The 22147-nt window shown below is 41.1% G+C and overlaps 1 protein-coding gene across 2 annotated transcripts in view; it reads left to right on the forward strand.

The window, feature by feature from the left end:
- PTPRB (protein tyrosine phosphatase receptor type B) overlaps positions 1-22147 on the forward strand; it is a 109709-nt gene that overhangs the window by 18396 nt on the left and 69166 nt on the right. The window contains exons 1-2 of one of the 2 annotated variants that reach the window (XM_032854803.1): positions 9935-10099; positions 10506-10779. In XM_032854803.1, the coding sequence (XP_032710694.1) occupies positions 10046-10099; positions 10506-10779 (328 nt within the window). In that variant the 5' untranslated portion in view covers positions 9935-10045. Of the gene's footprint in view, positions 1-9934; positions 10100-10505; positions 10780-22147 lie in introns of those variants that run through there. The other variant, XM_032854802.1, reaches the window with a different exon arrangement.

The following is a 22147-nucleotide window of genomic DNA, read 5'->3' on the forward strand; positions in this document are numbered from 1 at the left end:
ATAACCATTAACACCAGCTTCTTGTTTCTGCTTCATCATTCCCACCCTGCCTGCTTCACCAAGTTGTAAGAACCAGATAAGCTGACATCACCCTCAAATGCCTTGAGAGGGCTACCATGTGGAGCACGATTAAAAAAAAAAAAAAAAAATGTTCCCGGTTGGTTCAGATTCTGCTAAAGACCCATGAATCTCGTTTGAAGGCACACCTCCTTCCTCCACACCCTGCCCTGGCCTGGGAGAGGGATCGCATTTCCTCCATCATGAATAGCCATTGTGGTGCTGTTCTGGGCTTCCTTCCATTCGGCCTTCAAAGAGATCACAGGCCGCTGTGAGACTCCAAATAAGTAATGAGGTAAACGCAGAAAATCCCCGCCTCCTCCTAGCTCCCTCAAGTCTGGGGTAACCCCCTTTATTGTGTTACTTCAAGTCTAGAGGGGAGGTGTCCTGCTGCCACCACTATTCTGTGGCCAAAACTGGAGAGAGGACAATACTCCCCCTTTACCCAGAGGGAGAAGTGCAAAGATACAGCAAATAACAAAACAAAGACAAAAAACCAAAAGACAGAACCCGAAAACCATTCCCTAATCATTCCTCATGACCAAGGACTCTTACTAGATTGTCTAGTGTGCTCAGGATACAATACAAGCAGATTCTGAGACTGCTGATGGGCAGAAAGGTCATTCTAGGGAGTAGCATCTTATGGAAGGGATGTGTTCCTAAGGCCCCTAATTTATAAATTAGCATCATTCAAGCCTAATTCTGATGGAGAATTTTCTAGAGAATCTTCTAGAGAATTGCCAGCTAACGGGGATTGCCATGTGCCAATAGTATAATAGGGTCTATAATTCACTTGAATTTAAAGCCCGCCAGCTTTAAAATCTCAAGGATTTTTCTTTTCCCTGCTTTTCTTTTCATTATGATCTGCATTACTTTCTATTTTGTGTGCACAAAAGACTATGTTCATATTTTGTCACAATATAAATCGTGTACATAGAAATGCAACCATGAAACAGAACATGTGCATTGACACGGGCTCCTCAACTCTCCAGGATCTCTCTGGCACCTTGGTTTCCCTGAGTAGATAAGGGCTGATGCAGCAGGGGAAAATAGCAAAGAAAGGGGAAAATGATATTAAAGGAGAAAGGGGGATGTGCTAATTGACCTAGAAAGTCTGTGGCTCTCAGCCCTGGCCTTGCATACATCAGAATCGCCTGGGAAGAGTTTTAAAGATACAGATTCTAAAATTCTGCCTCAGTCCTACTGAATCAGCATTTACTAACACAGGACCGCAGCACCTAGGGTGTCAAAATCTCCCCTTGATTGTAATACGCAATTAGTTTTGGGATCCCTTGGAGAATAACTGAATAATCAGCTTGTTGGAATGAGCACGGCAAGAGAAGGGGAGAAGTCCTGCTGGAGAGGTATAATCCGAATTGAATTGCAAGGAAATATCCGACAAATGCAAACGGAGGACAATACTATAGAAATAACTGACCCATATCCTTCAAAAAGGTCAATGTCACAAGCATCATTTCAAAAGGCTGAGGAATTGGAATTGGAATTTAATCCAGATTAAAGAAGATTAAGAGACTTGACAATGAAATGCAATATAGGACCCTAAACTGGATCCTTACTGGGGAGAAAAAAAAAAAAAAACAAAACAAACAACAACAACAACAAAACCCCAAACACTGAAAAGGACGTTATTGGGACAAATAACAAAATTGAAACATGGATTGTGGATTAAAGTGTTTTAACAATTGGGAATTTCATGAATTTGATAACTTCACTGAGACGACACGCTTAACTCAGGATATACGCAACCAACTCTGAAAGTTTTAGTTCAGGTGAAAGCAGTATATATGGAGAGAAGGAGAGAAGGAGAAAATGAAGGTGGGGAAATGTTAAAACAACAACAACAACAGAATTAGCCGGTCTGGGTCAGTACATACTGGGTCAATACATACTTCTATATGTATTCTGTACAACTCTTACAATGTGTAAGTTTGAAAAAATAAAAAATTTAAAAAATAAAAAGAGTAGTTTGCTTAATGGGCTTTTAGAGGGTAGAATCCAAGGGATGCTCCTGTGTTAGGGATAGACCAGCGGCTCCGACCGAGACCGGTCCGTCTAGATCAAGGACGAAAGGGCGAGAAGATGGGGGCAGAGGACGAGGAAAGCAAACACCGTGAAAGAAATGATGATGAGTTTGCAAGAAAGAACAGTAAAGCCAAGAGTCAGAGCTGGAGGAGGAGCCAGTTGGTAAGTCTGAAGATGAGCTAAAGAGCTCTGCAAGAGACAAGTGCTTTAAATCTCTGGAACGTCGCCCAGCGCCTAGCGACCGCAGCCGCGTATTCCACACACACGATAACAACGGAAAGGGGAAGTGCTATGAATTCCAGTGCTGTGTCTTTAAAGTAAAAATCCTTTCTACTCTTCCCATACTTTGGGGGAGCTGGCAACAGAAAACTCCCAGCGCCAGATGCCTGGGTGGCTCAGATGGTTAAGCCTCTGCCTTCAACTCAGCTCATGATCCCAGGGTCCTGGGATGGAGCCCCACATAGGTCTCCCTGCTCAGGGTGGAGCCTGCTTCTCCCTCTACCTGCCTCTCCCCCTGCTTGTGTTCTCTCTCTGATAAATAAATAAAGTTGTTTAAAGTAAAATAAAATAAAATCTATTTAAAAAAAAAAAAAAAACAAAAAACAACGTATCTCCCATTGCTAGATCCAAATGAGATCCCAACCAGGTAAACTTCTGTTTGGGAATTACACGGAAGGTACCTCTTTTTCTTTGAAACTCTTCTGTTTTGGATTTCTAACAGATGTTGGCCAGGAAGTACAGCCTGTAGGTAGAGATTTGCCAGGTGCTTGCCCTTCGTCTGTGCGTCTGTTAACTTTTGTGTTTGCTCTATTGCTGTCCTTGTGGTCCAGAACAGCACAGCTGTGGAGACAATACTGAAAGAGTGGGCTTTGCTAAGAGTGTTGACCCTAGCAGTCTGATTTAGGTGACCTCCTGATCATTGGAGAAGCATTAGCTCTTTGACGGAGTAGACAGGGTCTGTCCATTTAGATCAGGGGCTGACTGGTCACTAGTTTATCCCAAGGCTTAAGTACTAGGTATTCTTGGATTCTGTGATGCTAAGGGTTCCGGGTCTGCATTGGAGAGCTGAAGAATGACATTGTGTTTCAGATTTACAAACACTTAGTCATGCCCTTGTTTAATGGTGGGCCTATGGATGTTTCCTCTGTCAATAGAAAGTAGACACTGAGTCTCCACAACCTGGGGGTGTGGGTTAGATAATGAAGATACACGGGCTCTTTCCTTCACAAGGTTTATAATCTAGGTGATAGTTTTATCATTACATTATTGAAAAACATGATAAGAACCTTTGATCTTCCACTTTGATCACCATCAGCCCCAACATCCAGGGGACTACAGGATGCTCTGCCTCACTCCTCCAGCAGAGAAGGGGGTGCTGTGGGGTGGGGGAGCTGTAGGGAAGAAGCAGGCAAGAATGTGGACCCAACAAGTCTCTATCTCTTGATTTGGTTAAGAAAAATCAAAGCCCAGTTTTTTTTTTTAATGTAAAATCTGTTGTTCTTAACATTAGCCACGTATTCTAGTCTTCTCAAAACAATGTTAAGGTCACACTATAAAATCCAGAAAAGTGCAAGCGTGCTGGTCAGAAACTGAGCCCTGTGTTTGTGACCTTCAGAGAATCATGGGAAATAATGCACTAGCAACAGTGGTACCCAGAAAAAAAAAAAAAAAGAGGACAGAGTCTCCACCCTCCAATCATCACTTTAGAAGGCAGATGAAATAGGTGATCATTTGTTTGTTTGTTTGTTTGTTTTTGTTCTCCTTTCCCGGAGAGCCAGTGTTAGCCACGATTTGTCTATCTACTGCAGTAGACTTCAGTGGAAAGCAGGAGCTAGTTCCTGAAACTGGAATGTGAAGCGGCCACACCCACATAGCCCCAGGGTGGCTTGACACCTAGACTCCACCCGCTGTTTGAGACCAGATGGTTTCTGGGGGTGGGGTGGTGGGGACTAAAAAGCAGGAGCAGAAGCAGCTGAGGTTGAAAAGGTGATTCGTTTATGGTCACACCTAGTTTTAAGACATCTGTGTATGGTGACAAAGCTATGACAAACACTATGCGAAGCCCTTTTCCTCTAGATTAAAAAAAAAAGAAACCAATAACAACCATCAACTAGGACAGGGAAGAGGATGAGAAACTGGTGTAGAAAGAAATACCAGGAAACCTTAGAGATGTGTCTGCTGAGAGAGATGGTGGAGCCTAGTGCTAGAGGCATATACGGCACCCTCCCCCACTTTCAGGACTTAAAAAAACCTGGGCATGGCCACCAGCTAGAGCAGCCCTTGGATGTCTTTTGTGCTCATCTACTGAAGAGTTCCTCTTGGGTACAAGATAGAAAGCCACGCTAATTTATTATCATTCTATTGTTCTCAGAAAAGCATTCTCATCCATGGACTTCTTGCTCTAGCATTACGGCATGCTAGCCATCCATGATGTATTTGTATTCATATAATATTATTACCACTAATAATCGTCGTATCTAACATATGTTGCACTTTTTACCAAGGACCATGCTTTACACAACACCGACCTTGTCACTTAATCCTTACAACTCCTACCCACTCCCCCATGCGTATATTATTTCCATTTTCCTGGAGACCTATGACCTAGAAGGCTAGAGAAAGTCCTTCAAATATAAGTTTCCCAAAAATGGTAAACACAAAAGAGGATAGTCACGGTCCTTTAAAAAAAAAAAAAAAAGCTGCTTATCAAAATTACCTCCCCTTAAATTTTAAGGCACCTCTTTTTAAATGCATGACACCTGCTAGTTAAAATATATTCATTTCTGTCCTAATTCAGTATTAAGCCAGTTTGAATTAAAACTTAAGAAAGGATGGGCGCCTAGGTGGCCTAGGTGGGTTAAAGCCTCTGCCTTCAGCTCAGGTCATGATCTCAGGGTCCTGGGATTAAGCCCCGCATCGGGCTCTCTGCTCAGCGGGGAGCCTGCTTCCTCCTCTCTCTCTGCCTGTCTCTCTGCCTGCTTGTGATCTCTAATAAATAAATAAAATCTTTAAAAACAAAACAAAACTTAAGAAAGGATTCATCATCTTATAGTCCTTTTTAGTGGATACGTTCCCTGATTGCTAGACTTTCTTCCTTTTAACAATATCTGGGGAAACACACATGAGAGTCTCGTGACGAAAGTACTTCCTCGAAGAAAAAAGCATCAGAATTGACCTGTCATCTAATATTTATTAAGTCTGTTGCATGTTGATCCTTTTTCCTTTAGCATCCACATTTTATTTTTATTGAGAAGTTAAAAATATCAAGGTTGTTCTAAATATATGTAATAGAAAAAAACATATTTTATATAACATAAGTATGAATATATATTATATGAACTATATTATTATATATCACCAATTTACTTATTTGACACATTCTAAAATAGTTTAAGACCTTCTAAATCACTTACCCAGCTCCTTGTAACCAGAGAGCTCAGAATTTAAAAGAAAAAGAACAATAAGAAATTATTAACTCTCTTTAATAAAAAATGATATCTGGTGGCAGGGTTAGTTTGTTTTTTTTAAATGGCTCCACCATAGCATTGTTAATCTCTTGGGTTGTGATAAGGACTAGAATTTACATTTTTGGCAAGTTCTCAGAAGATACTGCTGCTGCACTTTGAGAACCACCATGCAGAAGGATAGGACTTCCTCCCCACTCTCTTTTCCTCCTTATATCTTCCCTCCCTCTCGTATCTTTTCCCAGCTCCTTCTCTTCCAAATCAATCTTCTCTTCTTTGGTTCCTTTACCCTTTCTCCTTTTTTCCTCTTCTCTTTTCCTCCCTTCCTTCCAAGATGATATTTGAGGCATCCCGCAAGAACATGTTTATAAGGACTTGTTTTGAGTATCCACATGATGATATTTACTGAGCAGGTACAAAGATTCCTTCCTGCCTCCCTTCCTTTCTTCATTGATCCATTCATTCAGCAAATGCTTGTTGAAACTCTTATGCCAAGCTCTATGCAAGAAGAAGGAGATTGCCCTGAGAGAATTCTCAATCTGCTTGGGAAAGGCAGGCAGTCACAAGTGTATAAGGCATTAAATAATTACCCAGTGTCATTAATGCTCTGAATTAAACAAATGTATTGCTGGCAATGAATAATAATAAAAGGACACTTTTTCCTTGTGTGGTCAGAAGGGGTCTGGCCCCATAGGGGTGTGTTGAAGCTGAAACCTAAAGACTGAAAGGAAGATAACCAAACAAAACCCGAGGAGGAGTGGTCCAAGAAGATGAAAAGGCAGGTATAAAGGCCCTGAGGCAAGAAAAGATCAGTTCCGTGTTTGGATGTCTCCAAACCCCAGGTGCACAGTAGGTGTGCAGTCAATATTTGCTGAATGAATGAGCAAATGAGTTATCAGACCCAGGCCACTGGAGCATAGGAGGCAAGAAGAAGAGAGGCCAAGCTGTGAAAGGCTTTTTAGAGCATGGGTGAGGAGTTTGGATTAACCAATAACTTGAGCAATCTACTCTGCCCTCCCCTCCTCCTCATAACATTTCCCACACCCAGCTCAAATCCTGATCTATAGTAGCAGTTCTCAAAGTGTGGCCTCTGGACCCCTGAGGACCCGTTGTTTATCATTCAACATCGTGTTCATAAGCTGACAAGAGCTGTGCCTTCATCCATGAATTCACGATTTATGACTATGTAAATTACAACAATTAATCGCTATGACAATTTGTTTAAAAGGCAGCTGTCTGTCCACTATGTCTAATCAGAAACCGCCCCACCCCTCCCATGCAGTCTGGGACGGGTTTCCTTGTGGCTAGGAGAAGTGGTCGTCGCTGGTCCCAAATTCCTGGAAGGCAGTAGCCAAAGCACACGCAGTGTCATGATGCAGGATAAATAGGTTCAAAAGAAGTCGAGGAATTCCAAACAAAGATGAGAACAAAGAAGAAAAATAAATCAATTTATTTATACTTTGTACAGTAGTTTCAAATATTTCTCATAGGAAAAAAGCAGTATCTGGCAACTTTCCCCAGTCCCAAACTGCCTTGAATCTGTTACAGTTCTTTCTAATTTCTCATATTATTATGTGCTTTTTAAAAAGAAAAATGTAATCAGTAAGAGTCATCGTTTCATACTATGTGAATCCCTATGGGCTACTTAGGACCCACTAACTTTGGGGGGAACTCTCCTGTAAGCCTTAAGATTCTCCAGGAAAAAGAACTAGAGGTTATATAACTTTGGAAAAGAAATGTCTATGACCACTACTGGGCCTTTCCTTCACGCATTGCCATGATTCTTCATATACATCAATAGTAAAATAAATGACAACACATGTTTCTAAATATATGTGTCTGATAGACCAAAAATAAGAGAACCCTATTTAAAGAAATAATTTCTTCTTTTCCTAATTCCTATTTCCAAGGGCATTATTAGCAGATCACTGCTAATAACCTAGAATAATCTAAACCGTGTTGTAAGGATTTTTTGTTGTCGCCTTATTTGATTAGGCCTTCAAGTTTTGCCTTTTTTCCTGCACCGAAGGAAGGATTATAGGAAGAATGTTAGACAGTATGTTGAAAATGAAGTATAATTTTTAGATGGATTTATAGCGTACAATAGGTTGTGGCATCTAGTGTTTAAAAAGAAAAAGAAAAGATGGTTGGCAAAACTTGGGGGAGATAGGATTTATTGAGGATTTGGGCAAAGGACAGAAAAGAGTATTTAGTATATTTGGGTGAGAAGATATCAAGTGTGTGGGTCAATTTATGAGAAAATTCTATAAACCTCAATGGAAAAGACAAAGAGAAAGTGAGACAGCAGAAGCTAGAAAAGTGCAACCTACGTGATGGATGAATTTAAAAGAGAGAAAAAAAATATGGTGGGGATGTAATCTATGACCAGGTAAACCAACACCTGCACAGCACGTAAATGTTCACTTAAAAGGTGCTTTCACATCTGTGACCTTATTTATTCTTCCTAACAGCTCTGGTAAGTATTCAGAGTGGTGTAATTCCAGTTTGACAGACAGGAAACCACATTGTTTTCAGAATACAGCAAGAAAAGAGAAAGGTAATGAATGTCGAAAAGGAACGAAGCTGCAGAAAGACCCCTGTAAGGCTAGAAGGCAGCCTGTATGTAGAGAGGAGGGGACCGCCTCTGATGCTGCAGAGGTGTGTCAGGCTTGAAAAGCCTTTGAACTTGGGGGCAAAATACAGAGGGGGAGAAAAGCTCTCTTGGAAGGCAAGTCATCTGGGCAGGGAAATAGGAAAGATTCTGTCTTCCCAGAAATACACATGGTTCAGGTTGGCCTTTGAGTGTTTGCTAACTTGAAAAGGAGATTTGAGATCTCTGGTCTGGCTGCAGATTTAAAGCCCATAGGATCCCTGAAGGGATAGAAATTTCATTTTTTCATTAAGAGATTTCTTAAAAACATGTTTTCTAAAAGGATCAAAACAATTTTCACCTTTTTCTGCTTATCCTCAAAGTAGATACAGTTTATATAGAAGTTGATACTATAGCTTTCTGTATAGTATCTGAAAAAGAAGGGACTATGACATTCTTCACATTGGTTTAGCTCCAGAGAATTCGGTTTTGAAAATTAAAATGTGTAAAAATCTCATCTCTTCTGGCAGTTGTCAGGGCAGGCACCCAAGAAAAGCAATCGAGCACTATAAAAAGTTGTTGCAATATTTTGCTTGTATCACCTGTGTACAATTAAACATTTTTGCTCTTTGGTTATTAGGAACTCTTTTCAAATCCATTCTCAGATACATGATGATTCAGGTACTGAGACAGTTGCTAAAAAGCTATAGTTAGTGCTGAAAACTGAGTAAATTCCGGTTTTTGTAATAGGTGTGGGAACTGAGCCATCGATCGTATTTTCCTCAAAGGAGAGTTTTACAGCTTTCTTATATTGCTCAGACAATTATGGATGAATTGGTATTAACTACTGGATGGTCAGTGATGAAACTGCTCTGCAATTTGCTTTGTGGGTTGAACAGCTGGCGGTGGTGATTACCTTTGTTCTTGGTCAGCACCATTTGCATAAGATTTAGGGAGGACAAGGACCTCTATACAAGAGACAGGGGAAAGTGAATGGCAGAGAAAAATAAAGGTCAAGTTGACAATGGACAAGATCCTTTGGGGGTCCTTTTCTCTTGCTGGTGTCAGGGGGGTGTGCAATGGGACAAATGAATGCTTTGAGGTGAGAAGGGCAAAAGCACTCTCTAATAAAAGTCTTCAGGAAGGACTGGAGGCGACCTAGGGAAATCTGCTGTGGTCAAGTTTAATCCTGGGAAAAGAGGCCCTGGAGAAAGCAGATGAGGAAGATAGGAAGGAAGATAGGGAGGGGGGAGGCGCTGGGTGTGGAGGGAGGAAGGGGGTGGGGGCGCTGGAAAGTGAGAGGGAGCGAGTACTGATTGCGGCTCCGACGGCTGGGGGTGCGGCGGGGGGTGGGGAGGACCACCGAGTGGGAAAAAGTGAAAGTCGCGGGAGAGGAGGAGGAGGCAGAGCCCGGTGGGCCCGGACGGGACCCCCGGGCCAGGGAGGCGGCGGCGCGGTGCAGCGGGGGGCAGCGCGGCCCGCCTCGGGCCCCCTTGGCAGCCTCAGGCGTTGGCTCCTCGGGGCTCCCTCCCTCGCCGGCGCATTGTTCCTTTGCCGGGAGACGAGGAAATTGCCTTTTGATTGCGGAAGTCCGCGGCCGGGGCCCGGGGCGAGGCAGCGCGGGTCAGCATGGCAGCGTGGGAAGGGCGGCGCGCTGCCTGCCCCCGCCGCCTCTCGCGTCCGCAGCCCGCCCGGGGCGGCAGCAGCAGCGGCGGCGGCGGCGGCGGCGACAGCGACCGCGGCGGGCCCTGCGCGTCGCCCTCCAGGAGGGAAGCGCTGTGCGCCCGCGGGGCGCGCTGAGCGCGCGCAACAGGTGGCCCCCGCGCGGGCCGTCGGGGCCGCCCCGCGCCCCAGCCCCTCTGCTGAGTCGGGGTGGTGCCGGCTGAGCGCGATGCTGAGCCATGGAGCGGGGCTGGCCTGGTGGACCGCGCTGAGCCTGCTGCAGGTGAGTGGCCCGAGAGAGGTGGCGGGCCGACGCGCCCCTCCCTGCCGACGACCGAACTCCCACTCGGCTGTCGGGTCGCCTGGGTTGTGGTTTGCAGAGTGAGATGGCCGAATTTCTTCCTCTCTCTTGGGAAGAAAGGTCCTCTTCTGAGCCCCCGGCCCGACTGACAGCTCATCCTACTGTCAAAGGCACAAAGCCGCCTTCCTTCTCTCCAGCTGCTCCCGAGGAAGAGCGGCCAGGGAGAAAGTTGCCACCCACCTCCTCCGCGGGTCTTTCCTCTGGCTGGAGGGCAAAGGGCTGGGCTGAAGCTGGGAGTGAGGACTGAGGAGGCGGCTTGGGGACCTTGCTGTGGACAAGTCCCTGGGCGTTCTCGACTGGGCTTCAGCTGCCTCTGGTTCCTTTGCAGACTGGACTGGGAGAGCCAGTGAGATGTAACTTCACCCTGACGGAGTCCAAGGTCTTCAGCCGGTCCGCGTCTCTCCAGTGGAGAACTTTGGGGTCACCCTGTAACTTCAGCCTCATCTATAGCAGTGACACGTCCGGGGTCGCATGGTGCCACCCCACGCGGATAGACAACACCACCTACGGATGTTACCCCAAGGATTTGCTAGCGGGAACCACCTATAACTTCAGGATTGTGTCTCTGGATGGAGAAGAGAGAACTGTGGTCTTGCAAACAGGTAAGGGGTGACAGGTGCAATGGGACAGCCCGCCCACTCTGGACTGAACCCTGCCTTTTCACACTGGTGCTGCATTTGAGTTCTGGACATACAAAAAATGAAGGTAAAAATACCTGTGAAGATAAATATTGACCAAGATTTTTAGTTTCCTCAGTTCTGGCCAGAAGCAGCTTAGTTGACTTTTAGAGATTTCCTTAGCGGGGAAGACAGCGGGCTAACTCTTTGAAAGCGGAGTGCAGCAGAGAGGAGCCTGTGGGCTGTGGAGGGAGTTTGTTAAATTTGTTAAAATGATGTGGTTTGAGCTTCCATCACATTAAATTGTCAAGCCCTGGAATATATTAAGTAAATGTTTTTAGAATAAATAATGGAAGTGCAATGATTAGGGATATGCCTTTCCTCAACTTAGTTTTATTTTTGGAACTAGGACATAAAATCTTCAGGAATAGAATAGAGCCATTCAGAGGGGAAAATTAGAAAGTCCCTTCAAATGAGGGCACGAAAATTAATTTGTGTAAGTTGAGTAACTAAAACAGCGTAATATCAGAGATGGTCCTTTGGTTACTCTGAACTTTAAGTCACTTATTTTCTTTACAGTTTTGGTAAACCCTTCCGTGTGTACATAGGAAGAGTTTGTCTTTCCTGCCTCAGTTTTCTTGTCTATAAAACAAGCGGGTCAGACTTGGCCGTTCATGTCGAAGTTCTTACCAAAGGCCAGCCACCTAGGTGGGGGGCTGTTATATTCTCACCTCATTATTCCTATCAGCTACCCTTTATGTGTGCTCTAAATTCTCTAACAACTTTGATGTCTCGTGACTTCATAGGTCTTCCTTTTAACATTATCTTTACTCTTTGCAATAGTGAAACTTTACTTCTACTCGGAAAGTCAAGTGTCACAGAAAAATTCTGGAAGTCAGATTTTAGAAACGTATTGTCCTTACTACTATTTCATGTTCAACCCAAATCAAGGTGACTTCCTTAGCTATCGTTCTTTAGAAAGGTCTCAGAACATTCAGTTCTCAGGACAGCTACAGCAGAGTCAGGAAATGAAGCTGGGTTCATGGAACAAGTCAATCAAATATTCATTCTCTCTCTCTCTCTCTCTCTTTTTTTTTTTTTTTTTGGAGAAAGATTAAGAACGCCCAATTACATCCCTTGGCTGACTTCAGATGAAACTCTGAGATAATTTCTGAGTTTTGCAGGAACTTAAATTGAAAAGAAACACCACTTGTGAAGAATTTGGTTATGTTTTTATATGGAATCAAAGAGAGACTGAAATCAACCGCATAATTAGAACATTTCACAGAAGTTGAAGTGGTTAGCTTTTTAGTCATAAAGCTGGTGGTCTTTTGGTATGTGAGGATAGTTTTGTGAACACTCAGATTGTTAATGCTGTGAAATTTATGACATAAAACTTCCAGATGTGTTCATTGCATTTGTTAAGGTGTCTGTTGAATGGGGCAGAACTGTTTTTAAAAATAGGAAAAGGACTCACTGTGGGTGTTACTAGTTAGAATGCGCTCCAAGTGTAATTATGCACGTAGGTGTTCCAAGTCCAAAGACGTTTGTGAAATGTAAGAAATATTTGCATTTTATTGACTATGTTGAGTTAAAAAAAAGGCTTCATCAGCATTCAGGTTTTCAACATTTTTCTTAAAGAGTTGCTTTTTACAGTCTCACAAATATACTTTTCACCACAAATTCTATGAGCTCTGTGATATTGTGAAGGATGAAATTTGTAGGTGATGGTTGTATAATGATATTTTTTCCCCACACTTATTTGTATGATGATATAATGCTTAGGATCCTCTATATTCTAAAAATGATTTTATTTAAATAAACATTTTTTAAATTAAGATATTTTTAAAATATTTCAGGGAGAATTTTTTGGGGGGTGGTTGTTATTTGTTCTTTGTCATTAGTGCTTTCTTTAAGGACATATGTGAATTTTTCATTTAGTTGAGAGAAAGTACTAGTATTTCTCTAATTTGCTAGGGTACAAAGATGAACTCTACAAATCACGTTTTACTCTTAGTAAAGTAGGACCAACTAGTAGTATAATATTAAGTCTGAGATATAACTTCAAACAAAAAAAGTTATTCAAAATGTATTGTGCTTTACTATTCCATTTTGCCTGTCTTGTTGGTCTAGGATAAAAGAGAATGAGAGCAAGACATGATTAGACTAGAGATACAACAGTGGCTTAGATTATCTCTGTATCATTCCAAGTGTGAATTGTCAGATTGTTTTTCCTGATAAATTGTCTAAAATTCAGTTAATTTATTGTCATGTAGACATGGCCTAAAATATTAAAAAAATTTTTTTAACTACATGGGAACTATTTTAGCAACAATCAGTTTCACTCCAGATTTGAAACCAAAATGGAAAAAACATATGTGGATTCAGCTAACATTCACCAAGCATGGATACTGCAGGGAATTATGCCAAGTGGTGACTGGTGTCCTTGTAAGAATGAGGAATAGAACATGGTCGCTGTCCTTACAGTCTGTACAGAGGGGAGGGAAGTTCATGATGAAGGTGGGGACAGAGATTTCCCACTTCTTTCCTGGAGGAAGACCTTGCCCTGCCTCCTATATGCCATGCTGCCATCATCACAGAGAAGACATGAGACCTTTCTCAGATTCCTTCGGTCATTAGACCGGTTGATGCAACAACCATGATAAGTTGAAAGCCAAATTAATTAGTTGTGAACAAAAATAATTTGAAAGTCAAATTATCTAGTCATGAATTCATTGGAAATCAAATAATGAAGACAATATTGAAGAACTCCAACACTTTTCTGACACTGTGTCCTCCAAGTCTAAGCGGGGGCTGCAAACTTGTAACCCCTTGGGGTGTCTAGCTAGGTGTCTAACTTAATAGGTTTTGTTTGGCTCACATAATATTTGCTAAAAATCCAGATGATTTTTGCCAGCATTAAACATGGAAAGTTCACATAAGTGCCAGATTTATGGGTTCCCCTAAAATATTGGAAGATTTGTCAAAGCTGGACCACTCTGCCTGGAATTCTCCAGAGCTAAGTTGTAGTTTCTCTCCTTTTAGATACCAATTCACTGGAATCCCCCTGGACCACTTCATTTATTTCCGTGCTTGAATTCATCCTAAGGGCACTTGAGTTTGTTTAATGAAACCTTAGAGTTTTCATTTAGAACTTTTGGGGGGCTTTTATCTTCCCACAAAAAGGAAGTAGCTTTCCAATATCTAAAATGACATCTCAGGGCGCCTGGGGCTCAGTGGGTTAAAGCCTCTGTCTTCGGCTCAGGTCATGTTCTCAGGGTCTTGGGATCAAGCCCCACATCAGGCTCTCTGCTCAGCAGGGAGCCTGCTTCCCCCCTCTCTCTCTGCCTGCCTCTCTGCCTACTTGTGATCTCTGTCTGTCAAATAGATAAATAAAATCGTTTAAAAAAACGGCATCTCACACATGGTATTCAATAAATATTGATTAAGTAGAGACAGATGAATGAATAGCTAATGAATGGGTGGATGGATAGATATGAATGAATAAAGTGAACATTTCAGTGGGGGGATATATGTATTCTAAAAATATGATCTATTCTCCTTGGGTTATAGGTATGTTATAAAACCCAGGGAAATAGTCTGGTAGTAAAGAACTTCACTTACGGGCAGACTATCTTAATAGCATATGCCTTCTTGTTAGTTTTAGCTACTTAATAATCAGCCTAGAACAAAGGGTGAAAAAAATTAGCTCTTTTAATGTGGCTAATTCCTTTATCTTTAACAACAACAACCAACAAAACAAACAAAAAAAACAAAAAACCACTTTAGAAGCATTAGTTACCAAGTTACCATATCAGCTCTTATTTCTACTTCAAAAATGTTACTTTTTGAATTAGTTTACTAGGGCTTCCATGACCAAATACCGGACCAAGTGACTTAAATAACAGAACTTTATTTTCTCACAATTCTGGAGGCTAGAAGTTCCAGATCAAGGTGTCAGCAGCTTTTTCTCTGAGGATTCTCTAATGTTCATTCCCCTATGTTGTCTGTGTTCTAGGACACCAGTCATTGGATAAAGGCCCACCCTAAAAACCTCAATTGAACACCATTACCTCTTTAAAGGCCTTATCTCCAAATACAGTCCCATTCTGAGGTACTGGGGGTTTAGGGCTTTAACATATGAATTTTAGAGGGACACAGTTCAGCCCATACACTTACAGAGATTTAAACACAAGCCAGCACTTCTCAATAATGTCTGTAAGCTACTTGCCTCAAAATCTTTGGCAGAACTTCTTATAAAAGCATATATTATTGGCTTCTACCCCACATGTAATGAATTTAGAAAGAGTGGAGGCTGGGGTATCAGATTTTAAACAAATATCACAGTGAATCAATGCACAGTGAAGTTTAAGAGCTATTGACATAGTTTTTCTATTATTCATTGGCATTAAGAGTCTGGTAGCCTTCCTCTTTGTGCATGACTAGATCTGTAATACTGAAGAGTATTACCTTAACCAGGAAGAAACTAATACTCTAATATTTGTCTTGTGCTTTTATAGTATCTAAAATAGGTCCACCTACTTTATTTAGTAGGTAAGACTATAAAATACATATTATACTGACCATATATTGTTTAATTTTATTTTTAGGGATTATTGTAAAGGGGCAGGTTGTGTAATGGTTGAGAGCTCAGATCTAGAAGCAGCCGCCTCCAACACTTTGTAGCCAACCAAGCAAGTTACTAACTCCTCCAGGCCTGTTTCCTAACTTATAAAATGGGGATGATAATAAATAGAATGTCTACTTCATAGGATCATTTTGCGATTTTATTTGGTTCACATATAAATTCTAGAATCGTGTTTGTCACATACTATGTGCACAGTAAGTTTACTATTATTACTTTCAGGTTGGAGATAAGATTGATATCCATGAGAATTAACTAACCACAAATCACACAACTAGTGTATAATAGAACCAGAACTTCAATCCTGGGTTTCTGGCTCAGCTCCAATTCTTTCCACTATTCTGTAGAAAAGATATAATTTTTAAGTTGATACTAGTTCTTTCAAATTACCATGTGATATTTTGTTCCTACTTTTCAAGTTGACTTTTAAAGAAGAAAAAATATATTACAAAATACCTTAAATCTATGTATCCTTACCCTACACAAAAATGGAATAATGATTAAATGTGTTTTAGAGTGAAGAAATTTTAAGCTGCTATTGATTTTCAATTGTGTGGAACGTTTGGTGATGATTTCAATATTTAGCAATCAGCCATTGACAGTCTACTCATTTCAGGAATTCTAAGGTCAAGCTAAGCTATGAATGTGGAATGAACCAACCTAGTTCTCTGAAGTTGATCTTTTGAGTGCTTGGGAAGCTTCTCCCATCAGTCGGACGTCTCTGGGTGAGCATGGCATTCTACAGGTTAGCAAGGAAGACATAAAGTCTTATTTGTCCAGACAGAATAAGAGAAGAACAAAGAATAATTTTTTCACCTTCCATTTCCAGACATCAATGTGCTGGAATCCCCCTAGAGGATAAAGGATAATACTAATGCCTTTCTGATTTTATAGGGGAAATCAAGCCCATTCTGTCTGTATGAATGTATATCAATGAAGATGAATATATGCCCCTAAACATATAATATGAAAATAAAGTTAACAAGGTAGTTTTGCAGATAGATTTCCAGGAATTTGGGGGTTTGGTTTTGCTTTCCTTACTTTTATGTGGAAAAACTCCGACATGTAAAAAAGGAAACAGAATAGTATAATTAACTACCGTGTACTCGTCACCCACCTTTAACAGTTCCCAACTGATAGCCAGTCTTATTTCTTCTGTATCTCCACCCCTCCCCCCACCCTCTATCATTTTGATGCAATCCAAGACATCATTTGATTCCATTTATACATATTTCAATATGCATTTTGGAAAGATAAGAATTATTTTTCACATAACCACAATATCACTCTAACCTAAATTAACAATAAGGCTTAGAAGCACACTGCAAGGGCTAGATCATGAATTTCTGCAGAGGACAGGCCAAGGGACTTTTTCTGTGGCATTTATGCGGCACTTTAGGTAATATTGAGAAAGCCTCACTTGTTAATATCAAAGAATTGGAGTGGGGCTCCTGAAGGCCGTCCTGGGGATGGCAGGGTTAAAGCCGCCACGGGCTGTCGGTGCCCACCTGCCCCTCTAATGTTCACTAGAAGTGCTTTTGCTTCACCTGCTTCTCACTCTGTAACACCCCTTCTTTCTCTGACTTCAAACTCCCCACTTCGACCTTCCAAACGTGCTCAGATTCCTGTCCTTCGTGAAGCCAGCCTCTGAGACCTTAGCCCGTGGCTGTCATTCTCCGTTGACACCTTTAGCCTCGTTGCTGGCCTGCATTCCTCTGAACAGCAGGAACAGCAGCATGAGCACCAACTGCCCTTTACTGAGAGCACAGCCTGGGCGCGGCCTGCACTTACCATTTCCCTCTGTTCCCTCTTAACGCTTACAGCTCTGTGTAGGGGGTGTCGTTATAGAGGAGGAAACAGCAGCACTGAGCTCCAACAACTTGCTTAGTCATGACTCTGAGTGACAGCGATGGGATCCGGACCCACGTCTAGTCGGACATCAGAGTCAGCCTCCCTGATAATTCACCTTTTGTTTCGCTTTCCTGCGTATATCTTAAGTGCCTGAGTAGACTGTAAATTCTCTGAAGGGCATCCATGACTTATGGACCCAGGGCCAAAGACTGACACCCTCAGAGTAATGTGGCTCCCTACACAGCTGTGAATGATGATGAAAATTTCTGTGGAATCTGCTTGAATTTCCCTTTTGGGGGTATTAAAATTTGGAAAGTTTGTTACTACTTGAACTTCATAACTAGTGTACAAAGTCAATAAATCAAATGCATGTTACTCTGATGAATTATCACAAGTAGAGTACATCATCTTAAAATAAGTCAGGAAGCCACCTGTAATCAAACAGCCACAATCACAAAGTAAAAGAAAATTATCCCTCTATAAATGCATTTAATTGACTGCAGATTGTGAGCAATTGCTTTGTCATTTTGTTCTTTCTTGTTTTCAAAAACCTTCACCAACCCCCCCCACCAAAACTCCCAAAACAAACAAACAAACAAACAAACATCTGTTTGTGGCTTTCCTCTACCCTTACCTTGATTTCCATAAGAAAATTCCCAATTGTTTTGTATGAATAGTTGATGTTCATTCCATTCTATGTAGAGTGCTACAAAAATACAGCTTCCAGACTCCTAGCTTCCCTGCTTTTAACTAGAATAGTATCCCAGTTTCTGTAGAGATATAGAAATGGGCCCTGTCATTAGCCTAGAGTTAGTGGTGAAAGATAAATTGTGTGTGTGGCGGCGAGGGGGAATAATATCCTATTTGAGGAGATCTTGAGTGCCTACAGAGAAACTTGGACTTCTTCTCACAGAAAGATCTTGGTTCTGTAAGAAGAACAAGGATGGTGAAGGGGAAGATATACAAAGAGGTTATTTGCTAACAGTAGAGGAAAGGGAGAAAATAAGGAAGACACCCAGAAAACTCTGGGAGCAGCTCAGATATAAGGTAGTGGGATCTCAGGTAAAGACAGTCAGATTAGGGAAGCAAAAGGAAGAGTCAAGAAAAGATTTTAAAAATCAGAGTAACTTTCACAGCCACAGAATTAGATTTAGGTGTGATTACTGTCATTATTCATTTTATCTTGGCTACAGTAGTCTAACCATCAAATGAAAATTCTGTAAATTTACCTATTATTTTCTTTTCTTTTTTTTTTAAGATTTTATTTATTTATTTGACAGACAGAGATCACAAGTAGGCAGAGAGGCAGGCAGAGAGAGAGAGGAAGGGAAGCAGGCTCCCTGCTGAGCAGAGAGCCTGACCCGGGGCTTGATCCCAGGACCCCAGGATCGTGACCTGAGCCGAAGGCAGAGACTTTAACCCACTGAGCCACCCAGGCGCCCCTACCTATTATTATCTATAAAAATCTGGTTTGAGTGTTTATTTTTATTACACTGAACATGTATTCAAGACAACATCCACCCTGGGACAGCTGTGATAAAAGGAACTTGCAGCCAGGTGTTCGAATCTCAGTTATACTACTCATCACATACATGACCTAAATGAGTCACTTCACATCTCTGACTTATTCCAACTGAGAAAACTCATTGTAAACTATCAGATGCTACATAGATATACTGTGTTGCTCTCATGACTGGGAGAAAAGCTTTGGCATTAGCTCATGGATGGCCTGCAGTTGTTAAAAGGTTGAATTTATTTTCAAAATAAATATTATCATCTCAAATTCTAAACACTGCAAATTCCTATATCAATAAATAATAATGTGTTAGTGGCCATACAAAAGAATTTTTTTAAACAGATATTACTTGTTACTTGCATTTTATATATATGAAATTCTCCTTTCTAAGTCCCATTTTTTAAAAAGGGAAACAAGAATTCATTTTGGTTCAGAAATTTAGCTAAACTTCATCTTTTCCTCAAAGAACAGAAAAATGAGCTTGATATCAAGATCACTTATGAAATTGTCAGGCTCCCTGATACTGGTAGATTCATTGACATCTAGATGATGAGTACCACAGAACTTTACATTTTGCATTCCATATTCCAGGTTTGTCTGAAACTGAGAAGCGCAAACAAAGATGTCTCAAATTTATGGCTAATGATACATTTTGATATATTGATTGAGATTAAATCACTGATTTATGGTTTTCCACAGTTCTTGTAGTTTATCAAACTTCACTAGTTACAGAGTGATACATGGAAAAATCAGAAAGGCTATAAATGCACCTGTGGGCATTGACACCTCTAGGCATGGCGATGAATTATGTAAGTCAAGTAAGGTTTTCTAATTGGGTGCAACCTGTCATATGATCAAAAGATTACACACATTTTGAAATGGCATCAGAAATCTCTCTCTTTTGCCTTCAAATAGATATAAAGATATATGAAATTCGTTTGTATATATATATGAAATTCGCACCTGTTTTGGAAAGACCTGATTTGTTTCTAAGAAAATATTGGAAATTTTCTGTGAATACAGCAGAGTTTTCCTTGGGCTTAGATTGAAAAGAAGTCTGAAAGCCATGTAACTTCTGCAACATTTGTAGCAATAGTGGACTAGTGCCAGCACAGAACTTTATCGCAGTATAAATGGGGTTTTAAGTGTTTGTTTCCAGTGCAGGTTCTCGCGGCCCAGGCACTTCCCAGGCTCATTGTTCCTTTGTTCTAGCGGATGTACAAAGGATTGACTGTTTTGTTTTCTGGCTCAGAGAGATTAGATAAAGTCTGCATTTCTGAACTTCACCCTCTATGCACGCAACCTTAAAATTCATTTTCTATAGCTTATATTTTGTAGATTATATGTGGTTTAGATTATACTGACCATACCATTATTTTCTTTAACCTCTATCTGGCTTGTAGACATCGATGACGGTATTGATCTCGTTTGAGCTATCACTGGAAAGTAGCGGTCACTCCCATCCTTGTCCTTAAAATGCCTCTTCAGCAAAAATGTGTCATCTCAGTTGGCTATGACAAGGTTGTTCTTGAGTTTTGCCCGCTATTAGAGTCTCATGGTAGTGAAGTATCTTTTTCTCACCAGGCAACAAAAAAACTTGCTGTGAGGGGAAATTAAGTCCTTTCTTTTTATGATGATGTCCTTAATTACAGACTAGGATGTAGAATAGAAAATTTAAATGATATTACCAGAAAAAAAAATTCTGTTTTTCTGCAAGAACTTATAAATGAGAATCATCTTGGGAATTTTAAATTTTATCTTAATGGTTAGAAAGTTAGGTCATGGGAATCAACTGATAAGATTTTTATCAAGTTTTTGTGTTTTCTTTCAACGAAGAAGGCAATTAGGGCTACTAGTTTAGTTTAAAAAAAAAAAATTCCATTTCTGCCTCCATTTTGTCAGTGATTCAGGGGAAACTTTTTTTGTGCTCAAGGAAACAACATAAGTTTGTATTACTGAGTGCCCATTTATGCCAGGTAAAATCTGCTGTACACCTCCTCAAACATCCAAGAATATAGATTATATATTTTATATATATATATATAATATGATTATAGATTATATGATACTCCCAGACAGAGGGGAAAGTGGAGGCTTAGAGAGGTTAAGTAACTTGTCCAAAGTCTTGTGACTGACCCACGACAGAGCCGAGGACTTGAACTGAGTTCTGTCTGATCCCAAAGCCCACACACTCCACCTAGACAATTCCCTGCTTCCCTGACAGGACTGCCTCCTGTTTACAGAAATAATAACAACAACAGTAGCTAACATTGAACACCTGCTATGTGCCTGACACTGTTCTGAGTGGCTGTTCTAAGCTCTAGATAAAACAACGTTATCTTCATCAATATCTTGCCAAATAGATAGTAGTCTTAACTGCATTGCATAGATGAGACAGTGGCGGTGCAGAGGGCTTAAAGCACTGCCTGAAGTACACAGCTATGCGACTGAGAGCCAGACTCAGCCCCAGGCTGTTGGACAACAGAGCTTATGCTCTGCCCGTGAACTTCTGCTGTGCTAAGGTATAAACCACACAACTTGCACTGTGGGCTCTCTGAGTTACTGCTGTCTAGGCTTCCTTATTAGCAGACATATATATTATTATTAGTTCCTATATTATGAAATGTCATGTGGCTTGTGTGCTTTTTGCAAGATGTACTCCTATAAGTCACAGCATAAAACATGCAAAGAAAGACATTATATTGACCATAAGCTGTATTTAGCTTCTGGATGGTGTCTATAGGTGACCCAAAGATAATCTCAGGAGCTGGCTGGCCACAGACACCTTTTTAATACAGAATAAGGTTACGTTGTTCCTATTTGTGTGGATGTTCATCACAAGCAAGCACCTTCTTAAAACATACACTGTTCTAAGAAGATCTAGAATCTGAAGCTATTTCATGAGCAAAATATAATTTACCAAGATGTGGATAAGAACTGAGATCTCTAGAGCCATGCCACGAAAACATCTGACCCAGCTTTGAGTTTTAGCCTCCAGTATCTCGATCCAATTTTCTAGATCAAGAACCAGGTTGGATTTCTGAAAATTCCTCCCATGTAAATATCTCTCAATGTTGTCCTTCCCTGCATTCAGGGTAGGGAGAGACTTATTTCTCTCATGGTCCTACTGCATCATAGAATGGCTGATCCCTAAACACTGCTGACTTATTTCCTACCCCAGGGATGTGCTGTTCATCCTATTTCAAGTTCCACAGTGAAGATTCCATGCATGGGAAATGGGAAATGGGACTCCTCAAATTCACCCATGACATTTGAATCTAAGTGAACATCTGGGTGAGGACCAACCCCTTGTACCCTCTCTAGAGGCTTCAGCAGCTCCA

Source organism: Lontra canadensis, unplaced genomic scaffold (genome assembly GCF_010015895.1).
Source record: "Lontra canadensis isolate GAN:19392208 unplaced genomic scaffold, GSC_riverotter_1.0 scaffold9, whole genome shotgun sequence".
In the NCBI taxonomy this organism is placed as follows: domain Eukaryota; kingdom Metazoa; phylum Chordata; class Mammalia; order Carnivora; family Mustelidae; genus Lontra; species Lontra canadensis.